Source organism: Lycium barbarum, chromosome 3, assembly GCF_019175385.1.
Source record: "Lycium barbarum isolate Lr01 chromosome 3, ASM1917538v2, whole genome shotgun sequence".
NCBI classification, from domain to species: domain Eukaryota; kingdom Viridiplantae; phylum Streptophyta; class Magnoliopsida; order Solanales; family Solanaceae; genus Lycium; species Lycium barbarum.
The window spans coordinates 141,885,190-141,900,780 of NC_083339.1; the positions used below are offsets into that span (position 1 = coordinate 141,885,190).

Below are 15,591 nucleotides of genomic sequence, written 5' to 3' on the forward strand. Positions count from 1 at the left end.
TAAAACATAACTCCTTCATGAATAAAAATAAAATTACTTTCAAATAGCGAAATAATAAAATATGATAATTTTGATACATACGACAAAAGACCAATGATAAGTGAAAATGTACAATTCGATAATGTAATTTTAAGAGAAATATAAAATGATATTCACCTCACGATATTCTCAAATAGTAAATATACACTACTATAACTTCTTAATTGAGTTAAATCCAATCTTTTTATTTTTATAGATAAAAAACTATTAAGTATCATTCATTTGTTAAAGAATTATAAGGTTCAATGATTTTAACTAAGGAATTTAACATATAATTTATGTAAGAACTGTTAAACTAGCCCCGAACGTTAAACGTTAGGCGTGTTTAGAGCGAACAGTCAGGCGCTTAGGGCGTAAACCTCACAAAAATTAAGCTCCGCACGCGAGCTCCGAAACATTTTACCAGTGTCCCGCCCCGAGGCGAATCTTGAAATTGCCTTCTAAACTATGGTAAAACGTGATTGAGGTAAAGGCACTTCTCTCTGTCTTTCTTTACTTGCTTTCAATGAACGGGCATATATCAAAGCCCAACGCCTTAACCACCATATCCTTAGGTAGATAAATTTAGAAGAAAATTAAAAGAAGAGAGTTTGTCCCTTTAAAATCTAAAGTAGAAGTAGGTGGCTATTGTATAATTTTGTTAACGTGTTCAATAGCAGAGTCCTCGAAAGTCTTCCATTGAGAAAGAAAGAGACGGATCACACATGCATTAGAAAAGTAGGCCAGTGGCATCAGTACTACTATAAGTATTCACAAAATTATAAACATATTTAAAGTACATTCACTCGTGAAGTAATATACGCACACAATATCATGGATATCACCATGTAAACTTAAAAATCTACAGATCTATTACATGGATTTTACTCATATATAGTTCATCGTCTTCGGATCGTATTACAGAATTAATTAGAGAATAAACTCTAAAATACAACCAAAGGCAACCACAAAGCCTATGATTAATTTACAGACTCGGATCCACTCCTATAGTCTTCAAGGCCTCCACACCTGGCTTCCTGAAACAAAAATTGCTAATAAGTACCACCCCTATTCCATATTTATTAAACGAAAAAAGAAATTGAAAAGCAATTATTATTCCTTCCTAGTTGACATTTTTCAAATTTCAAGAATCATATTTGTACTCCCTTGCTACAATCTTTTTATATACAGTACCTTATAATAAATAATTGAATTATCGATTATTGTGACTTATAATATTTTTAAGTAATTTCTAAATATATAATTTTATTTATAAAATTTAATTTTCATGTTCGAATTTGCGGTCAAATTTGTGCCAAACAGATTGGGAAAGAGCGAATTGCAAATAAGTCGAGTAATACTAAATTACTAATAGGTTTAGTACTAACTTAGTATAAACGTCGCCACGAGGATCAGGAATGACAAGCCTGCTAGCACGATCCTGAATGTGAGCCACCTTTCGGAATAATGATTTATTGACAAACTTTTCGGCCTCTTCTGCAACATGTTCTGGTTCCATTATCTCTGGCAGAGTTTCCCTTCTTGATTTCTTCACATATACATTAGGGGCTCGCCTCAGCTGATGCATCGCCGTGTGCAGCCCGAAACTCGCAGATAGTCCGATCATCCCTAGAGCTACACATACTGGCACAAAGTCTCCTTTCCGGGACCTGACATTATCACAGGCCAATTTAGAGCAAACAGGTTCAATTGAATCCCTTATATCTATCTTGAACTATACATATTGGAGAAAGAAAAAATTAAAATCTATACATACGTGTAATAAAATGGAGGACATCATTAGTGTAAGAAATTTTTACATTACTCCTATTAGCTTATTTTTTCTTGTTATAACTAGTAAATAATCTTATTTTCAAACTTAAGAATTCACATTTTAAAGAGGCTTACCTGTATATGACAGTGGAATAGACTATATACATTAACAGTATATATCAAACCTCTCTATAACGGCACCGGCATATAAACAACACCTGTCTATAACAATCAACTTTTTCCGAAACGAATTTTTTATGTTATATTTTACTTCTTTATAATAACATTTTACTTATAACAACAACAACTAACTTTATAACAATACTCTACTTTTTTTTTTGATAATATAATAATTAGCCACCTTTATAAAAATAAAATATCTATAATTACCAATAATACGTATAGAATTTTTTACTCAAATATTTGATCATTTAATAGACTATCCAACAAAAAAAATATTATATGAATATATATATTTTCATCATTGAGCGATCTTCCTCCCTTATACAAAGTGTGATTATTAAGCTTAAAATTTGACAATTAAAAATTAAACTTAGATCTTATGCATTTTTTTTACCTATAAAAGTGAAATATTATTTATATGTCAATACTGTTACAGGTGTATAACTGTCATTTTCTATAAAAAAAATTTTAGACCCAATCATATATAGGGAGGTTTGACTGTATATAATTTCAACTCTAATTTATAAAGATCGTAAAACCAATTATCAAGCTACAAATTAGAAGGAGAAATTTATGGAGTAGAGCGATGATCTTACTTGGGCACAGTCTCTTTGAGTTGGAAGGGAGAAGCTGCCTTAAGTTTTGAAGTGGCAGCTGTTGCGTAGTTTAGTGATGAGCTTCCCTTCAACTGATTCAGTGCGGACTTTAGAGAAGACTGCAACATCGAAAGATAGCCTTTCTTTTAGTTTATTAAGACAAATAATCAGGAAAAATGTTTATTTCCTGTCTCACACGATTTCTTCTTTTTTCATCACAAATTAGTCGACAAAATATTTGGTAGATCTAAAAATGTAAGACTTGAGACCACCAATTTATGAGAGTAAAGAAGCATCACAAGATTACTATCAATTGTGCGCAAATGCAAAATAATTTTTTTCGATAACGAGCATATAAGGAATAACATTCATGATCACTACAACGGAAATTGGATCTTACCACTGATCTAAAAGCCATAGAGAGAACAATTTATGTAGATCGAAGTAAAAAGTCAGATAGATTTGGAATATGATTCGAAGCTCGGTGTATGACTTTACAAAATCGAATTGCTAATTGTGGTCGATCACATTTGCACTTGTGATGGTCCATTAAATAGTTGAAGGACAGAGGGTTCGGGAGACACCTAGGACATAACAGGACAAGGGCACTATGATTTTACCAAATGAGAGTTGGCCATGCGTCAACTGTCAACTAGAGAATGAGTCCACGTCCTTTCTATAGACATGGAAGTCTCCTGAAGTTACCAAGTGATCTTTATCAGATTATCACTTTATTAAGCGATAGTATCCAGAACGGATAAATACTAAAGAAATTGCACAGTTTGTCTTCGAATGGGCCGGTCTTTCATTTTTGGCCTTCAAATGGCTGATCTTTGGTCCTTCAAAATTGAAATTATAGATAGCGAGACATAAGTTCTTTAAAAGCGTCAGCATAACATATAGAATATTTTAATAGAAAAATATAAACTTTTGCTCAGCAAAAAAAGTATTTGTCTCGAGGGACAAAAGTTAATGACCAGCACAAAATAGGTCAAAACTGCAAATGACCGCGAATATTCCCTTTGAAATCATGGGCTTGAATGAATATTTGGGTTGGGGGACAATTTGCAGGAATGTCCTTCGCTGGGGGTGGTCTTTAATTCTTTTCCCTCAAATTGGTGGTCTTCGCGTAATATTCCGACGTCCTGGGTTTGAATCCAGGCTCAATAAAAAAAAAATTCACAAGGCATAGGTTGGGATTCTCGAGGCATAAGTTGGGTAAGGCAAAAGTTTGTCTTAAGGCAAACTTTTATCCAAAATTAGGCCTTAAGGCCTAACCTAACTTTTACCCAAAGTTAGGCCTTAAGGCAAAGGTTTGTAAAATTACAGCAAATATATATTATTATTTTTTTGCCTTAAGGCTGAGTTTGAAACTCAACTTACACCTTGTGAATCCCAACTTATGCGTTGCAATATTTTTTTTTAATTTTTGAGTGAGGGAGGATTCGAACCTTGAACCAAGAAGCTTTTAGTGAAGGCCAAAAATTAAAGACCACCAATTTGAGGGCCAAAAATTAAAGACCAGTTTTTTTTTTTTGTTTTTATTTATTTATTTATTTTTATACCCCTCCCCCCAGGAGCCCCTCCTTCGCTCCCTTGGTGACTCGAACTCACAACTTTTGGGTTGAAAGTAGAGAGTGCTTACCACATGAGCAATCCCTCTCGTCTAAAGACCAGTCCTTTTGATGGAATTCCGCGCAAAAAAAAAGTTTGGGTTGATCTACTGATCTGGAACGACAAATCACATATAGATTAACATTAGGCTTATGGACTTGTAATCTAGCAACGTCCAAATGGGCCGAAGTGCACACATGTCCAATTTTAGGACCATCATTTAAACCATATTCATAGTGCATAAAAATTTGCAAGTCTAGCCAACTTCGAATAGAGTTTTATATGGCTGAAGTTCAGACACACATGACTGAAGTTCAGACACACATGACTGAAGTTCAGTTGGTGTTGCCGGAAGTTCATACACATATGGTTGAAGCTCAACCATTTTGCTTGAATCTAGGCATAAATATCTGAATTTCAGTTATGTATCGCTTTCTGACACCGTGCATTTGAAGTTGTTTCAAAATGGATAGACGTGAAATGAATTTAAAAATTAAATATAAATTAAAAAATGGTATCCAAATAAGTTCATGTGAAAAGTTTACGTTCAAATGCGATATTGGGTTGACATAAAACTCAATTGCAAATTCTAAATTTAAATTTCATGTTAACTAAGTCTATTTTTTCTAGCATTTCTCATAAAATCTAAGCGTCAATATTTGTTAAAATTTTTTGCTAGAGATTAAAAGTATCCATTCTTACAATCTTAGATAACTAAAATTATTCACGAGTATATTTAAGAAATTATTATGAACTTACCCCAAGAAAATCACTTTGTCCGTTCTATAAACTGGAAAACGATGTTTTTTTGATGTGTGGAAAAAGTATGAAAAGTAATTTTACAGAATGAATGTAATTTTCAAACACTAACTTACAATACAATCATGCACATCAAAAGATCAAAAAGGACAAACACATATGGACATATGAAAGAGAAACTAAAATTTCTTGCTAGTTAAAGCCAAACAATTTAAATGACAAATCGAAAAAAACTTTGAAAAAGAAAAGAGAACCAATGGAGAAATTCTGTAACTATCTCAACAAACATTAAACCACACAAAAATCATAGTATACTACTATAATGTCGTATCCATAGTTACATTTTTTCTTTAAATATAATTTCCCCTCTTCGCTGGCTTCTTGTTATTCGGATATACCGATGCTTTTTTGCTCCACCATTTCCCTTTTTCCTCTGGAATTTCCACTGGTTTTTTTTTATTTTTTTTTTTGTGTCTGATTCGTTGATTGTATCCCCGTAAACCATGTATATATACGAAATCACAGAATTGAAGTTTAGGGTCTGAAGAGGAAATGGTACAAGTTACTTTTACATGGCGCTATGGTGGTACTCAAGTTTTTCTTTGTGGTTCCTTTAATGGGTAATTTCCATTTCTCAATTGCAACTACTATTTTATGATTGGACAAAGTGCAGTTTACATGTTTGTTGTTAAGTGACTATTAACAGCTGAGTGATTTTATAAGCGAAATTTTTGAAGCTGAGTTTATTGATACAAAACAGAGTTGATAATTTCGCATAGTTGAGTGAACTTTTGAGATATTTACTCAATATGAGTGGTGCAGCTGGAGTGAGCAGATACTGATGAATTTGGTGGAAGGTTCGGCCGTCGTTTTTCAGAGGAATGTTGATCTTCCACCAGGATATCATAAGGTATTCCTTCAATTTTAATGTGATGATTGTGTAATTAGCTATGATTCCGTGTAAAGTTGACCTAAAAATCAAAAGAAAGGGAAGCTCGATGACATTTTTGTCTTACAAATTTACTCCCTCCTTCAAAGTTTATGTCTTATAATTAGGCTAGGTAATGATATTTTAAATAATAGCTATATGTGTAACTGTTACGTTACCAGTTTCAAAAAAATAAAAAAAAATAAAAAAAATAGCTATATGTGTAAAAGATGGAAGGTAAGTTGATAAGATAGCAGGTCTACGCTGAAAAGATACAGTGTGGGAAACTTGCTATGATATGGATGGATTATAACTGAAACTGAGTTAACTAAATTGAGATTGAGGGAATACTCCAGCAGATATGCTATTACTAACTGTGATCCATCTTACCGTTAACTGCCTCTAAGACAGATGCATCAACGTGCTTATTAGCGATCCATCTTACCGTTAACTGCCTCTAAGACAGATGCATCAATGTGCTTATTAGCGTCTAAGTATAAGCAAATACTTAGGCATGTAAACAAAATTTCCCAGATTTAGTATTATTGTACAGGGATTTTTATTTTTTAAAATAAAAAAAATTGTTTTTATTACATAGGGGGTAGGGGAAGGGGAAATGGGGGAGGGGATTACAATGTGGGGATTCGAACCCTCACTAACAAGGTGAAAGTTCAAGTAGCCAACCAACTGAGCTACTAAGTCCCTACTATTGTACAAGCATTGGGTTTTCTCTTGCTGATGATTTTTCATGTCTAGTTTCCGAGGATTGTAGTGTTCTTTGGTTTTGACGCTTTGGCTGCTGTTTTACTGATACTAATTTGTGTGATTTGTGTCTAATTGTCTAATCTGGTAAATAATTTGATTTTCAGGAACATCCTTATTTTCTTAACAAGCTAACCATTTAGCAAACCTCACAAGATAAGGAGTATCATGAAGTTTTACATATTATAGCTGTTACTGATCATATAATACATACACAGACACACCTGGTTTAGTAAAGGAAAGTGCACATTTTGTACGGAGTTGAACTTATTGGCTACAAATGAACTATGCAGTACAAATTCTTGGTTGATGGCATCTGGCAAGTCGACCAGGAAAAGCTTTGTGTTCAGGATGAGTATGGTGCAATCAACAACTTAGTATTTGTGAAGGACACGGATTCCACGCCTTCTGCCTTACCGAGAGAGGATGCTCAGTCGATGATGGTCTCGGGTTTTGCTAGAAATATGTATTTAGAGGTCAGTGGTGACCAGAAAGAATTTCTTACCTGATATAGTTCATGACTTCGTTTTTCATCCTTCATTCTGACAACTATTCATAATGATTTCATCCAACCATTTTCCTTCACATTTTAATTTTGTATAATTTCTTTGTCATATTAACCAGGCTTCATCATCACGCGGACTACAGCTTAAACCAGTCATGCAGTTGTCAAACAATGAAATAAATGTTTCCCGCCATCGTCTATTCATATTCTTGTCATCTTTCCAAGCATATGAGCTGATTCCAAGTTCAGGAAAGGTTTGGCAGTCTTTATCTATGCTTCCCCTTATATTATGCCTTTACTTGATAATATCTCTAGTTAATTTTACTGATTACCTAATTGGGATTACCTAATTGATGATTCTTCGCTGATAGGTCTTTGCATTAGATACTGAAGTGGCTGTGAAACAGGCTTTTCATATCATGTATGAACAGGTTTGGTTTTCTATCACTCAAGGTTGTAGCTAACCACAAGCACTTGTTCAAGCAAATTCTGGAAGTTGTAATTTGTCTTAGAGATTTGCATATGAGTTACCAAGATTTTATTTCAAAAATTATACATTTTTATCATGGACTTGATTAATTAATCAACAGAACCTTTTCTGCACTTTCAAAACTACGTTATTTTAATATTTTGGATACGATGAGTGAAGGTCCTTTGTAATGGTTTGACCATGCCCTACTAGACATTCAAATGCATCAATTCCTAAATGTTGCACTATGATGATTGGAGGTTTGATAAAAGAAAGAGCTTTATGATAAAGACAAATTCAGGACTGCAGTATAAAAAATTAAAAAAAGAGCTTTTAATTTACAAGATTAGATCTATTTGGATCTAAAGTGTCAATTCGAACAAATATTAAACTTAAGAAAGAGAAATTTCTTGATTTTGAAATGGCTTGCCATCTGAGATGCATCTATTAATTTGATTTGTTATTGTTATTGAATTGCGTGGATTGGCAAATAATTGTCGGACATAGTTACTCACCTCGCAGTCCAATATCCGTGGGGTTGCTACCCGAAGGACCAAACCTGACTTCTTTGACATACAAAATAGACTTACAATTACGTGGAGACATATTGTCTAAAAAGTCATTCACTTTTTCAGAATTTATGTGGACTTAGCGAAGAACAGAACATAATGGAAATAGAAGATCCATTATACATAAACTAATTGTGGTTAAGACTAAGTCTTACCCCATTGTTTGATGGTTTCCACGAGTTCTTTTAGTTATTAGAGATTTGCATGCAATAGAAAATATGGAGACCCTAGTTTTCCTTAAACGATAAGTTATTGTGAAGCCGCTTTGCTTACCCTCTGAAATCTTGCATATATGGCCTATTCCAAAAAGTGACTTGTGGAGAACTTCTTTTTATACAAGTACGAAGATGTATAGTATGGCACCTTATCCGTTTCTATGTCAGATATTCCTACATTGGAGGTTGTGGAATATAGCTGTCTAATATTCATTTGCCAAGTCTCTGTGATCGGGATGTGAGTGTCTTTCCTTTAGCCTGTAGTGCTTTGGATAATCTATTCGTTGGGTTAACTTCATTGAAGAAAACATAGGAAAGGAAAAATGTTATTCAGTGCTGGCAAATCTGCCAAAGAATGCCCCTAGATATTGGTTGGGCATCTATTCAATTGTGCCACAGGCAACCCGGTGCACTAAGCTCCCGCTATGTGCGGGGTCCGGGTAAGGTTCGGACCAAAAGGGTCTATTGTACGCAGGCTTACCTTGCATTTCTGCAAGAGACTGTTTTCACGGATTGAACCCCTGACCTCAGGTCACATGGCAGGTATAGTTGAAAAATTCTATTATCCTGTAGGAGTTCCTGCTGTCCTACTTGCACTAAAAATAGTATTTCTCTGTCTTTAATGATTTGTTTCACACTTTTTTCCTCCATTCAAGTTACATGTTGACTTTGCTTTATGGTTGGAATTATTTAAAGTTAACTAGTTAAATACATGTTTAGGGACTTGCAGTGATGCCTCTTTGGGATGAGCGGAATGCGATGATCTCGGGAATGCTTACTGCTTCTGATTTCATTTTGATCTTGTTGAAGGTACTGTTAAGCTGCTAAGCATTACTAGCAACAAGTTTTGAATTTTTGAGCTATGAATTCAAGTGATGAAAATAAGCCAGAGGAGAATATTTTGAGGAAACGTTTTCTGGCTTGGTTCTTATTATCTAGTAATCAAAATCCATTTTTTAGTAAAACCTTAGAAAGTACCTTTTTATATGCTAATAAGTTGCTTGTCAATGGAGGAACACCACCCCCCGACTCATGGCAAGCATTTGATCTTTCAAGTGTAGCAAATAGTGGAGAGTGAATTATATGTCACAGACTTATGTTTTATTTATAGTTGAAATGAAGTGACCATCTATGCTCATTGAGGATCATAAATCTTCAGATGAATATTCCTTGCATTGTATTTATGGGGAGAACCGATATAGTATGGTTTAATGATTTATTCACAATAAATGATTGCCCTTCTTTTCTATTCCATAACTCTGCTTAGTTGAATTCTCCTGTCTATGCATTAGACTTTTCATCATTAATGTTAATTTGATTCTTAGAATTGCTGTTTATAACATTAGTGCATTGTCATCTACTACATCTATGCTTCTTTCCTATATGTCACGCCTAAGATTTTACTTACTTCCGCAGCTCCACGAAGGTCATTCAATGCTGACCAACGATGATCTTGAAATGCACACGGTTTCAGTTTGGAAATACAGAAAATTCCAACTGCATGCAGAAGTGTCAGGGGCTATGATACCTCCAAACAGAACGGTGTTACTGCAAGTATATAATCTTATGCGTAGCTGGAGTATTAGCTAACTATCCTTCTCTTCTAATTGTTGGAATATTAATGTTTTTGCTTTTGTTTATCATGTCTCTCGCTGGAGGTTTTGGCGGTTTTTTTTTTTTTTTTTTTTTGGGTTTTGTGTGTGTGTGTGTTGGGGGGGGGGGGGGGGGTGTTATTTCCTTAATTAATTGCAGGTTATCTAACCATGAGAAATTTGTCTTTCTTTTCTCTTACAGCAGCTTTTATCTTGAATCCTATTCATTATATTCATTTTTTCTCTGCAATCACAGGCTGATCCTGATGAGTCACTGAAAGACGTGGCGCTAACATTATTACAAAATAAGATATCTGCAGTTCCAGTTTTACATTCAGCAGAAGACGGGTCATGTTCGCAGTTGTTGCATACTGCATGCCTTGCTGGAATATTAAACCGTGTGTTTGCCTATAACTTGCTTTCACTTATGCAGTTTTTTTCCCCTCAAATGTTTTTGCAAGGGCTTATGTTGGTTTCATTTAATTTCCTTGGAAAACCTTAGACACGTGCAGGCATTTTAGACACTCTCTAGACTATCTGCCTCTTCTACAACAACCAGTGGGTAATCTTCCATTAGGCACCTGGGCGAGAGAAGTTGGTGGAAGGGCAAGCAGCCGTGTGTTATTGACATTACACAGCCGAGATCTCCTTGGTTCTGCTCTTAAATTATTAATAGAAGGTACAAAAATGTATTTTAATTGTTATGAGCAGTACAGAATTCTCCAGGGTAACTTCCTCACAGATAAACAGAATTCAGCCTGTGTTTCTGAGTTTTTTTCCTGTGTTTACTGAAACGGGTGCATCTGATAATCTTTTCTGTTCACAACTGTGTGTCAGTGTCTTTAGACTCACATAGGAATTATTACTTGCTCTGGATTTTGTATTGCACTAGTACAAATATTTTGGGATTCAATTGGCTCCTAGCCTATAAATTCATAGCTAGGATTCCTCAAACTCATGGTTTAGTGATAATGCACTAATCGCAAGCTAGTTCCCTGGAAAAGTTTAGGGTGCAGAGTTAACTTCCCTGTTTCTCTATCCTCCCCCCCACCCCCAACCCTCTCCCTATCTTATTCCTTGTCTATATGCCAGTGGGGATTCATATGTACTAGTAGTATTAAACATGTGATACAGTCCTGATCCTTCCACTTAACGTTCCACGTCTCAATTATAGGAATTGTTTAGTTGAGTTAGAAAACTCTTCCTATTGTTACTGGAATTTGACGCTCTCCAGATGTTAGTTATTACCATAACTTTTTTCTTTGTTAGTTAGTATCAATTATATGTATACTAAGCACATTGTTATCTTGCTCTGACAGGTGAAATAAGCTCAATACCCATCATTGATGATAATGGAGCGCTTATAAATGTGTACTCTCGGAGGTAATTCATGCGCTTCCGATGGTAAATTCTTGAGATGTTTTATTTTCAGCATCATTGAAGTTGTGTTTTTTTCAGTTAAAGCCTTAGGATTTTTTATTTGACTGTCTTTACATAGTGATATAACCTCTTTGGCAAGAGGCAATTTGTATGCACGCTTTCGGCTTGACCAGATGATAATGACTCAAGTAAGTGCCTTGCAATCCACCATCTCTTTTTTCCTCAAGATTATCATGCTTGCTAATATAAGCGAGGTGCTACTTGTCTCCATTGTCAGTTCTTTGACGTACAGAATTTTACTCTATCAAGACTTAAATGGTAGTGATACTTGTATGGTATATGAAGCTGGTTAAACTCTTATTACCTACCATTTGGTTTTTGCGCTTTTCTTGTAACTCGTTCATATGAATTCCAGATGTTATGGGTAAAAGTACTTGGCAGTTTTTTTTTGGTAAACAGTGTTGCGAATTGTTGATGTTCATCATAGGCATGAAGGAAATTCTATCACTGTGTGTAAATTCGCAGAGGAGAGGATTTTTGGAAGTTGTAATCCTGTTGTTACCTAAGCTTTTTTACTTTTTCCTGCATATAATGCAATAATTTGAAATTGGCTACAGGCCCTGGAGGTCCTAGATGAAGCATCCCGTGATCGTTGTAGGACATGCACACGTTCTGATTCACTGTATAAGATAATGGAGCTCCTTTCAGATCCAAGTTTGTACCGCTTCTTTTTTATTTCTGACATTTTTCTTGTGAGCATCATAATCTTGTAGTTTGAACGCCTTTTCTTTTTGTTTCAGTTGTGCGGCGGGTTGTGATCATTGATCCCAATAGCCGGCATGTAGAAGGCATAATCACTTTGAGAGATGTGTTTAATCTTATTTTAGGCTGAAATTTCTCTGGTACAATTTCACAGGTATTTAGATTATACTTCGTGAATCAATTTGCATATGATATATTGCACTTGCTTATTATGAAACTTTTGTATGAAGTGTTGACTTATTAAACGAACATAAAGGTTACTTTTACGAAAAGTAGTGAACTGGATCCAATTACCTTTTGGTCATTATTTATGGTTTGTGCTAATCGCACTTACAATTCATTGTTTTATTTGACAGGTGGGAGTAAAGTAGTACGATGACTTGGTAATGGCAGCTCAATTGCTCAAAGAGAAAAGCTGTCACTATGTCATTTAGCTGAGTGGAAGAGCAGTGTAAAATTGTTACACAACAAACGAAGTTCGTGTTGTCTAGGAAAAAAAAGAATACAGAAAACCTGGACTACGATGTAACTCAAGAATTTCTTCTTATTATAGTTGAACCAGTATATAAGGTCCTATTTCTACTTATTGAAGCAAGTTTAGCAAGGAAATCTGCCACTTGATTTGCCTCCCTATAACAGTGATTAATCTGAATATTTGCACGATTGATGTAGTTAACAGTGCTGTTGATAATGTGCTTAGGTTAAGGTTGTTAGTTCCTCTGTTGATCAGCATGTTGGAAATGATTTGAGAATCCATTTCAATTTTCAGCTTGTTAATGCTTCTCATTGCAGTAAATATTGCTTCAAATTGAGTTGCAGACAATTTCAAATAGAATATATCTCGTCGCTTTGAGGGTGCAAGTCATCCCATGAAATAAACTCATGTGTCACTCCATTCAATTGAATCAAACTACAACCAGCATTCTTCTTGATCTTCGCACAGTCTCTTCTTCTCCTTATATTAACCAAGTCGTCCCAACGGCCAGCATCTGCAAATACATTCGCCAAGATTGAATAAACCCCACCATCTTCAGGTTTCACCTCCATCACATTTTCAGCAGCTTTCACTGCTAGCTCAACGTGCCCATGCATCCTACACCCACCAAGCAAACCGCCCCAGACAAACACGTCACCAGCCATTGGCATCGCTTCTATCATCTCCGTAGCTTCTTTAATCAACCCTGCACGTGCCAGCAAATCCGCCATGCATCCATAATGTTTTAGTTCTCGACAAACACCATAAACCCCTTCCATTTCTCCGAATAACCTCCTAGCTTCATGAACAAGACCAGCATGGTTACATCCCACCAACAACGCCAAGAAAGTCACCCCATCAGGCTTAACACCAGTCTCCACCATTTTTTCAAAGTAATCAAATAATAGTTTTCCATGACCATGCATTGCTAATCCAACTAACATAGCATTCCAAGTAAACACCTTCTTTTCCAAGTTTGTCTCGAATATCTCCCTAGCAACCTCAATGCAACCACATTTAGCATACAGATCAACCAAGCCAGTACACAAGTACGAATCTATCGCAATCCCCTTCCTTTTAATATAATCATGTATCGTCTTCCCCTTTTCTAGTTCCCCGAGTTGTGCACAAGCTGAGAGAGCAGAAACCAACGCAACGTTATCAAACTTCACATTTAACGACATCATTCGATCAAATAGCTCAAGCGCCTCTTTACACTGGTTCATTTTTGCATATCCAGCCAAAAGAGTGCCCCAAGAAACTTTATCTCTCACAGGCATTTCATCAAACACTTCCCTTGCTTTCCCAATCTCACCACCTTTAACATACCCATCAATAATCAAATTATAAGAAACAACATCTCTATAACAACTTTCATCAAACACCTTATGTGCATCAGTAATGCCGCCACTAACAGTATACACATGAACAAGATTGTTACACACAAACACATCAACTAAAAACCCAAACTTCAATGCTTGACAATGAATGGTCCTACCCAAGATTAAAGAATTCATTAAAGCACAAGCTTTGAGAACAAAAGGAAAAGTATGTGAATCAGGTGGAACTGAAATTCTTCGCATTTTGATGAAGTATAAAAAAGAATTATTTGGGGAAAAAAGAAGTGTATGGGCTCTAATAATAGTGTTGTAACAGAAAGTTGATGGGTTATTAATGAGGTTGAAAATGGAGGTGATATAATGAGTGCGATTTTGAATGGTGGGTTGTAAAGGAAGAGAAGAAGAAAGAAGGGAAGTGAAAGAATGAAGGATTTGAGTGAGGGTAAGTGTGGAATTATTGAAAGAGAGGAGGTGGCCATTGGTAATGGCTTGAACATGAACTTGTTGAATTTGTGAAATGGTTTTGCATTGATGTTTTAGTGTGAATATCAAGTAGGATAATGATTGGTTGTACCTTATTTGAACCATGGAAGTTGTTGTTTTTCATTGTGGAAAAATGAAAATCAAAACCATAACTAGCACAGTTAGCCTGGAATGGAAATGATGGCAAGTAAAGCGAAGGAGAACGGAGAAAAAAAAAACGTGGACGGCAGGATTCGAACCTGCGCGGGCAGAGCCCACATGATTTCTAGTCATGCCCGATAACCACTCCGGCACGTCCACTCGGGTATCAACGTTTGTGTTAAATAGTTTAATTATCTGGGGATTAGGTCTGGGTACACTCTACCCTCCTCAGATCTCACATGATGGAATTATACTGGGCTTGTTGTTGTTGTATAACTTAATTTCTTAAAGTTATGTATGCATATCTACTATTTGTTACAATTTGTGTGAATTTTTATATATAAATTTATATTCTGCGTTGAAAATATTGAGTTTAGATGAACTTAATGCCGGTACTCTGCATTCGCCTCTACTGCTGATAACAAAAGTTACAATTTTTCTAATGAAGACATGATAGGAGTAATAAATAGACGACAAATCGAAGATGGAAGGAGTCTTATATCCTATTCCGTTTATTCTTTTGCTTGAAAGTGCATACTCAAAGTCTTACAAAGGTAACACGTTGTATCGATTTGCAGATTTGTAGATGATGATCATTATTAAGACAATATAATTAAATATGCAGTATTTATAGATATAAGTGTTTGGTTTATAGAGAAAAATATTTTCTTGCCTTTGAACCATATTTGTTTGTTTTTTTTTTTAAACAAATTGGATTGCATAGGGATAGGGGAAGGGAAAATGGGGAAGGAGATTACAACGTGAAATTCGAACCCTCCCTAATAAGGTGAAAATTTAAGTAATCAACCAACTGAGCTATTAGGATCTCTACCGAACCATATTTGTTTTGTTCTTATCACAACGGAAAAAAAATCTGATTTGCTTATTCATTTGATCACTGGAATCGAAGCCAACACAAGTATGGGAGGGCTAATGGAATACTAGAGAAGAAAGCAAGGAACTAGAGTAGTTAAACCTTCATGTAGATAGTAATCTGACAAGTGTTTGTCCAAACTAAGGCAGGAAT

At 35.3% G+C, this 15,591-nt stretch overlaps 3 protein-coding genes and 1 non-coding gene across 6 annotated transcripts; 1 reads left to right on the forward strand and 3 right to left on the reverse strand.

The window, feature by feature from the left end:
• Positions 1-748: 748 nt before the first annotated feature.
• On the reverse strand, positions 749-3,128 carry LOC132634318 (uncharacterized). Its single transcript, XM_060350585.1, has 4 exons — positions 2,971-3,128; positions 2,571-2,689; positions 1,407-1,688; positions 749-1,055 (listed from the first exon to the last, which is right to left on the reverse strand). Exons 1-4 carry the CDS (start codon positions 2,986-2,988, stop codon positions 1,004-1,006), a joined length of 471 nt encoding a protein of 156 aa, XP_060206568.1. The 5' UTR covers positions 2,989-3,128; the 3' UTR covers positions 749-1,003.
• A 1,996-nt stretch (positions 3,129-5,124) lies between these two features.
• Positions 5,125-12,851, forward strand: LOC132633135 (sucrose nonfermenting 4-like protein). Of its 3 annotated transcripts, none has more exons than XM_060349363.1 (14): positions 5,127-5,563; positions 5,766-5,853; positions 6,927-7,109; positions 7,258-7,392; positions 7,510-7,569; positions 9,112-9,201; positions 9,808-9,945; positions 10,240-10,381; positions 10,486-10,662; positions 11,303-11,366; positions 11,482-11,551; positions 11,981-12,077; positions 12,164-12,279; positions 12,482-12,851. In XM_060349363.1, the coding sequence occupies exons 1-13, from the start codon at positions 5,496-5,498 to the stop codon at positions 12,253-12,255; spliced, it is 1,404 nt and encodes a 467-aa protein (XP_060205346.1). In that variant the 5' UTR covers positions 5,127-5,495; the 3' UTR covers positions 12,256-12,279; positions 12,482-12,851. The 3 variants fall into 3 exon arrangements, 2 of the variants coding, with proteins under 2 accessions (XP_060205346.1, XP_060205347.1); XM_060349364.1 differs by having other exon boundaries at positions 5,128-5,563; positions 5,704-5,853; XR_009579582.1 differs by lacking the exons at positions 12,164-12,279; positions 12,482-12,851 and having other exon boundaries at positions 5,125-5,563; positions 11,303-11,387; positions 11,981-12,050.
• An 87-nt stretch (positions 12,852-12,938) lies between these two features.
• Positions 12,939-14,674, reverse strand: LOC132633134 (pentatricopeptide repeat-containing protein At5g61800). Its single transcript, XM_060349362.1, has one exon. It carries the CDS (start codon positions 14,526-14,528, stop codon positions 12,951-12,953), a length of 1,578 nt encoding a protein of 525 aa, XP_060205345.1. The 5' UTR covers positions 14,529-14,674; the 3' UTR covers positions 12,939-12,950.
• On the reverse strand, positions 14,642-14,723 carry TRNAS-AGA (transfer RNA serine (anticodon AGA)). The gene has a single exon. It is a non-coding gene; the product is annotated as a tRNA-Ser (tRNA).
• Between the last annotated feature and the right edge of the window lie 868 nt (positions 14,724-15,591).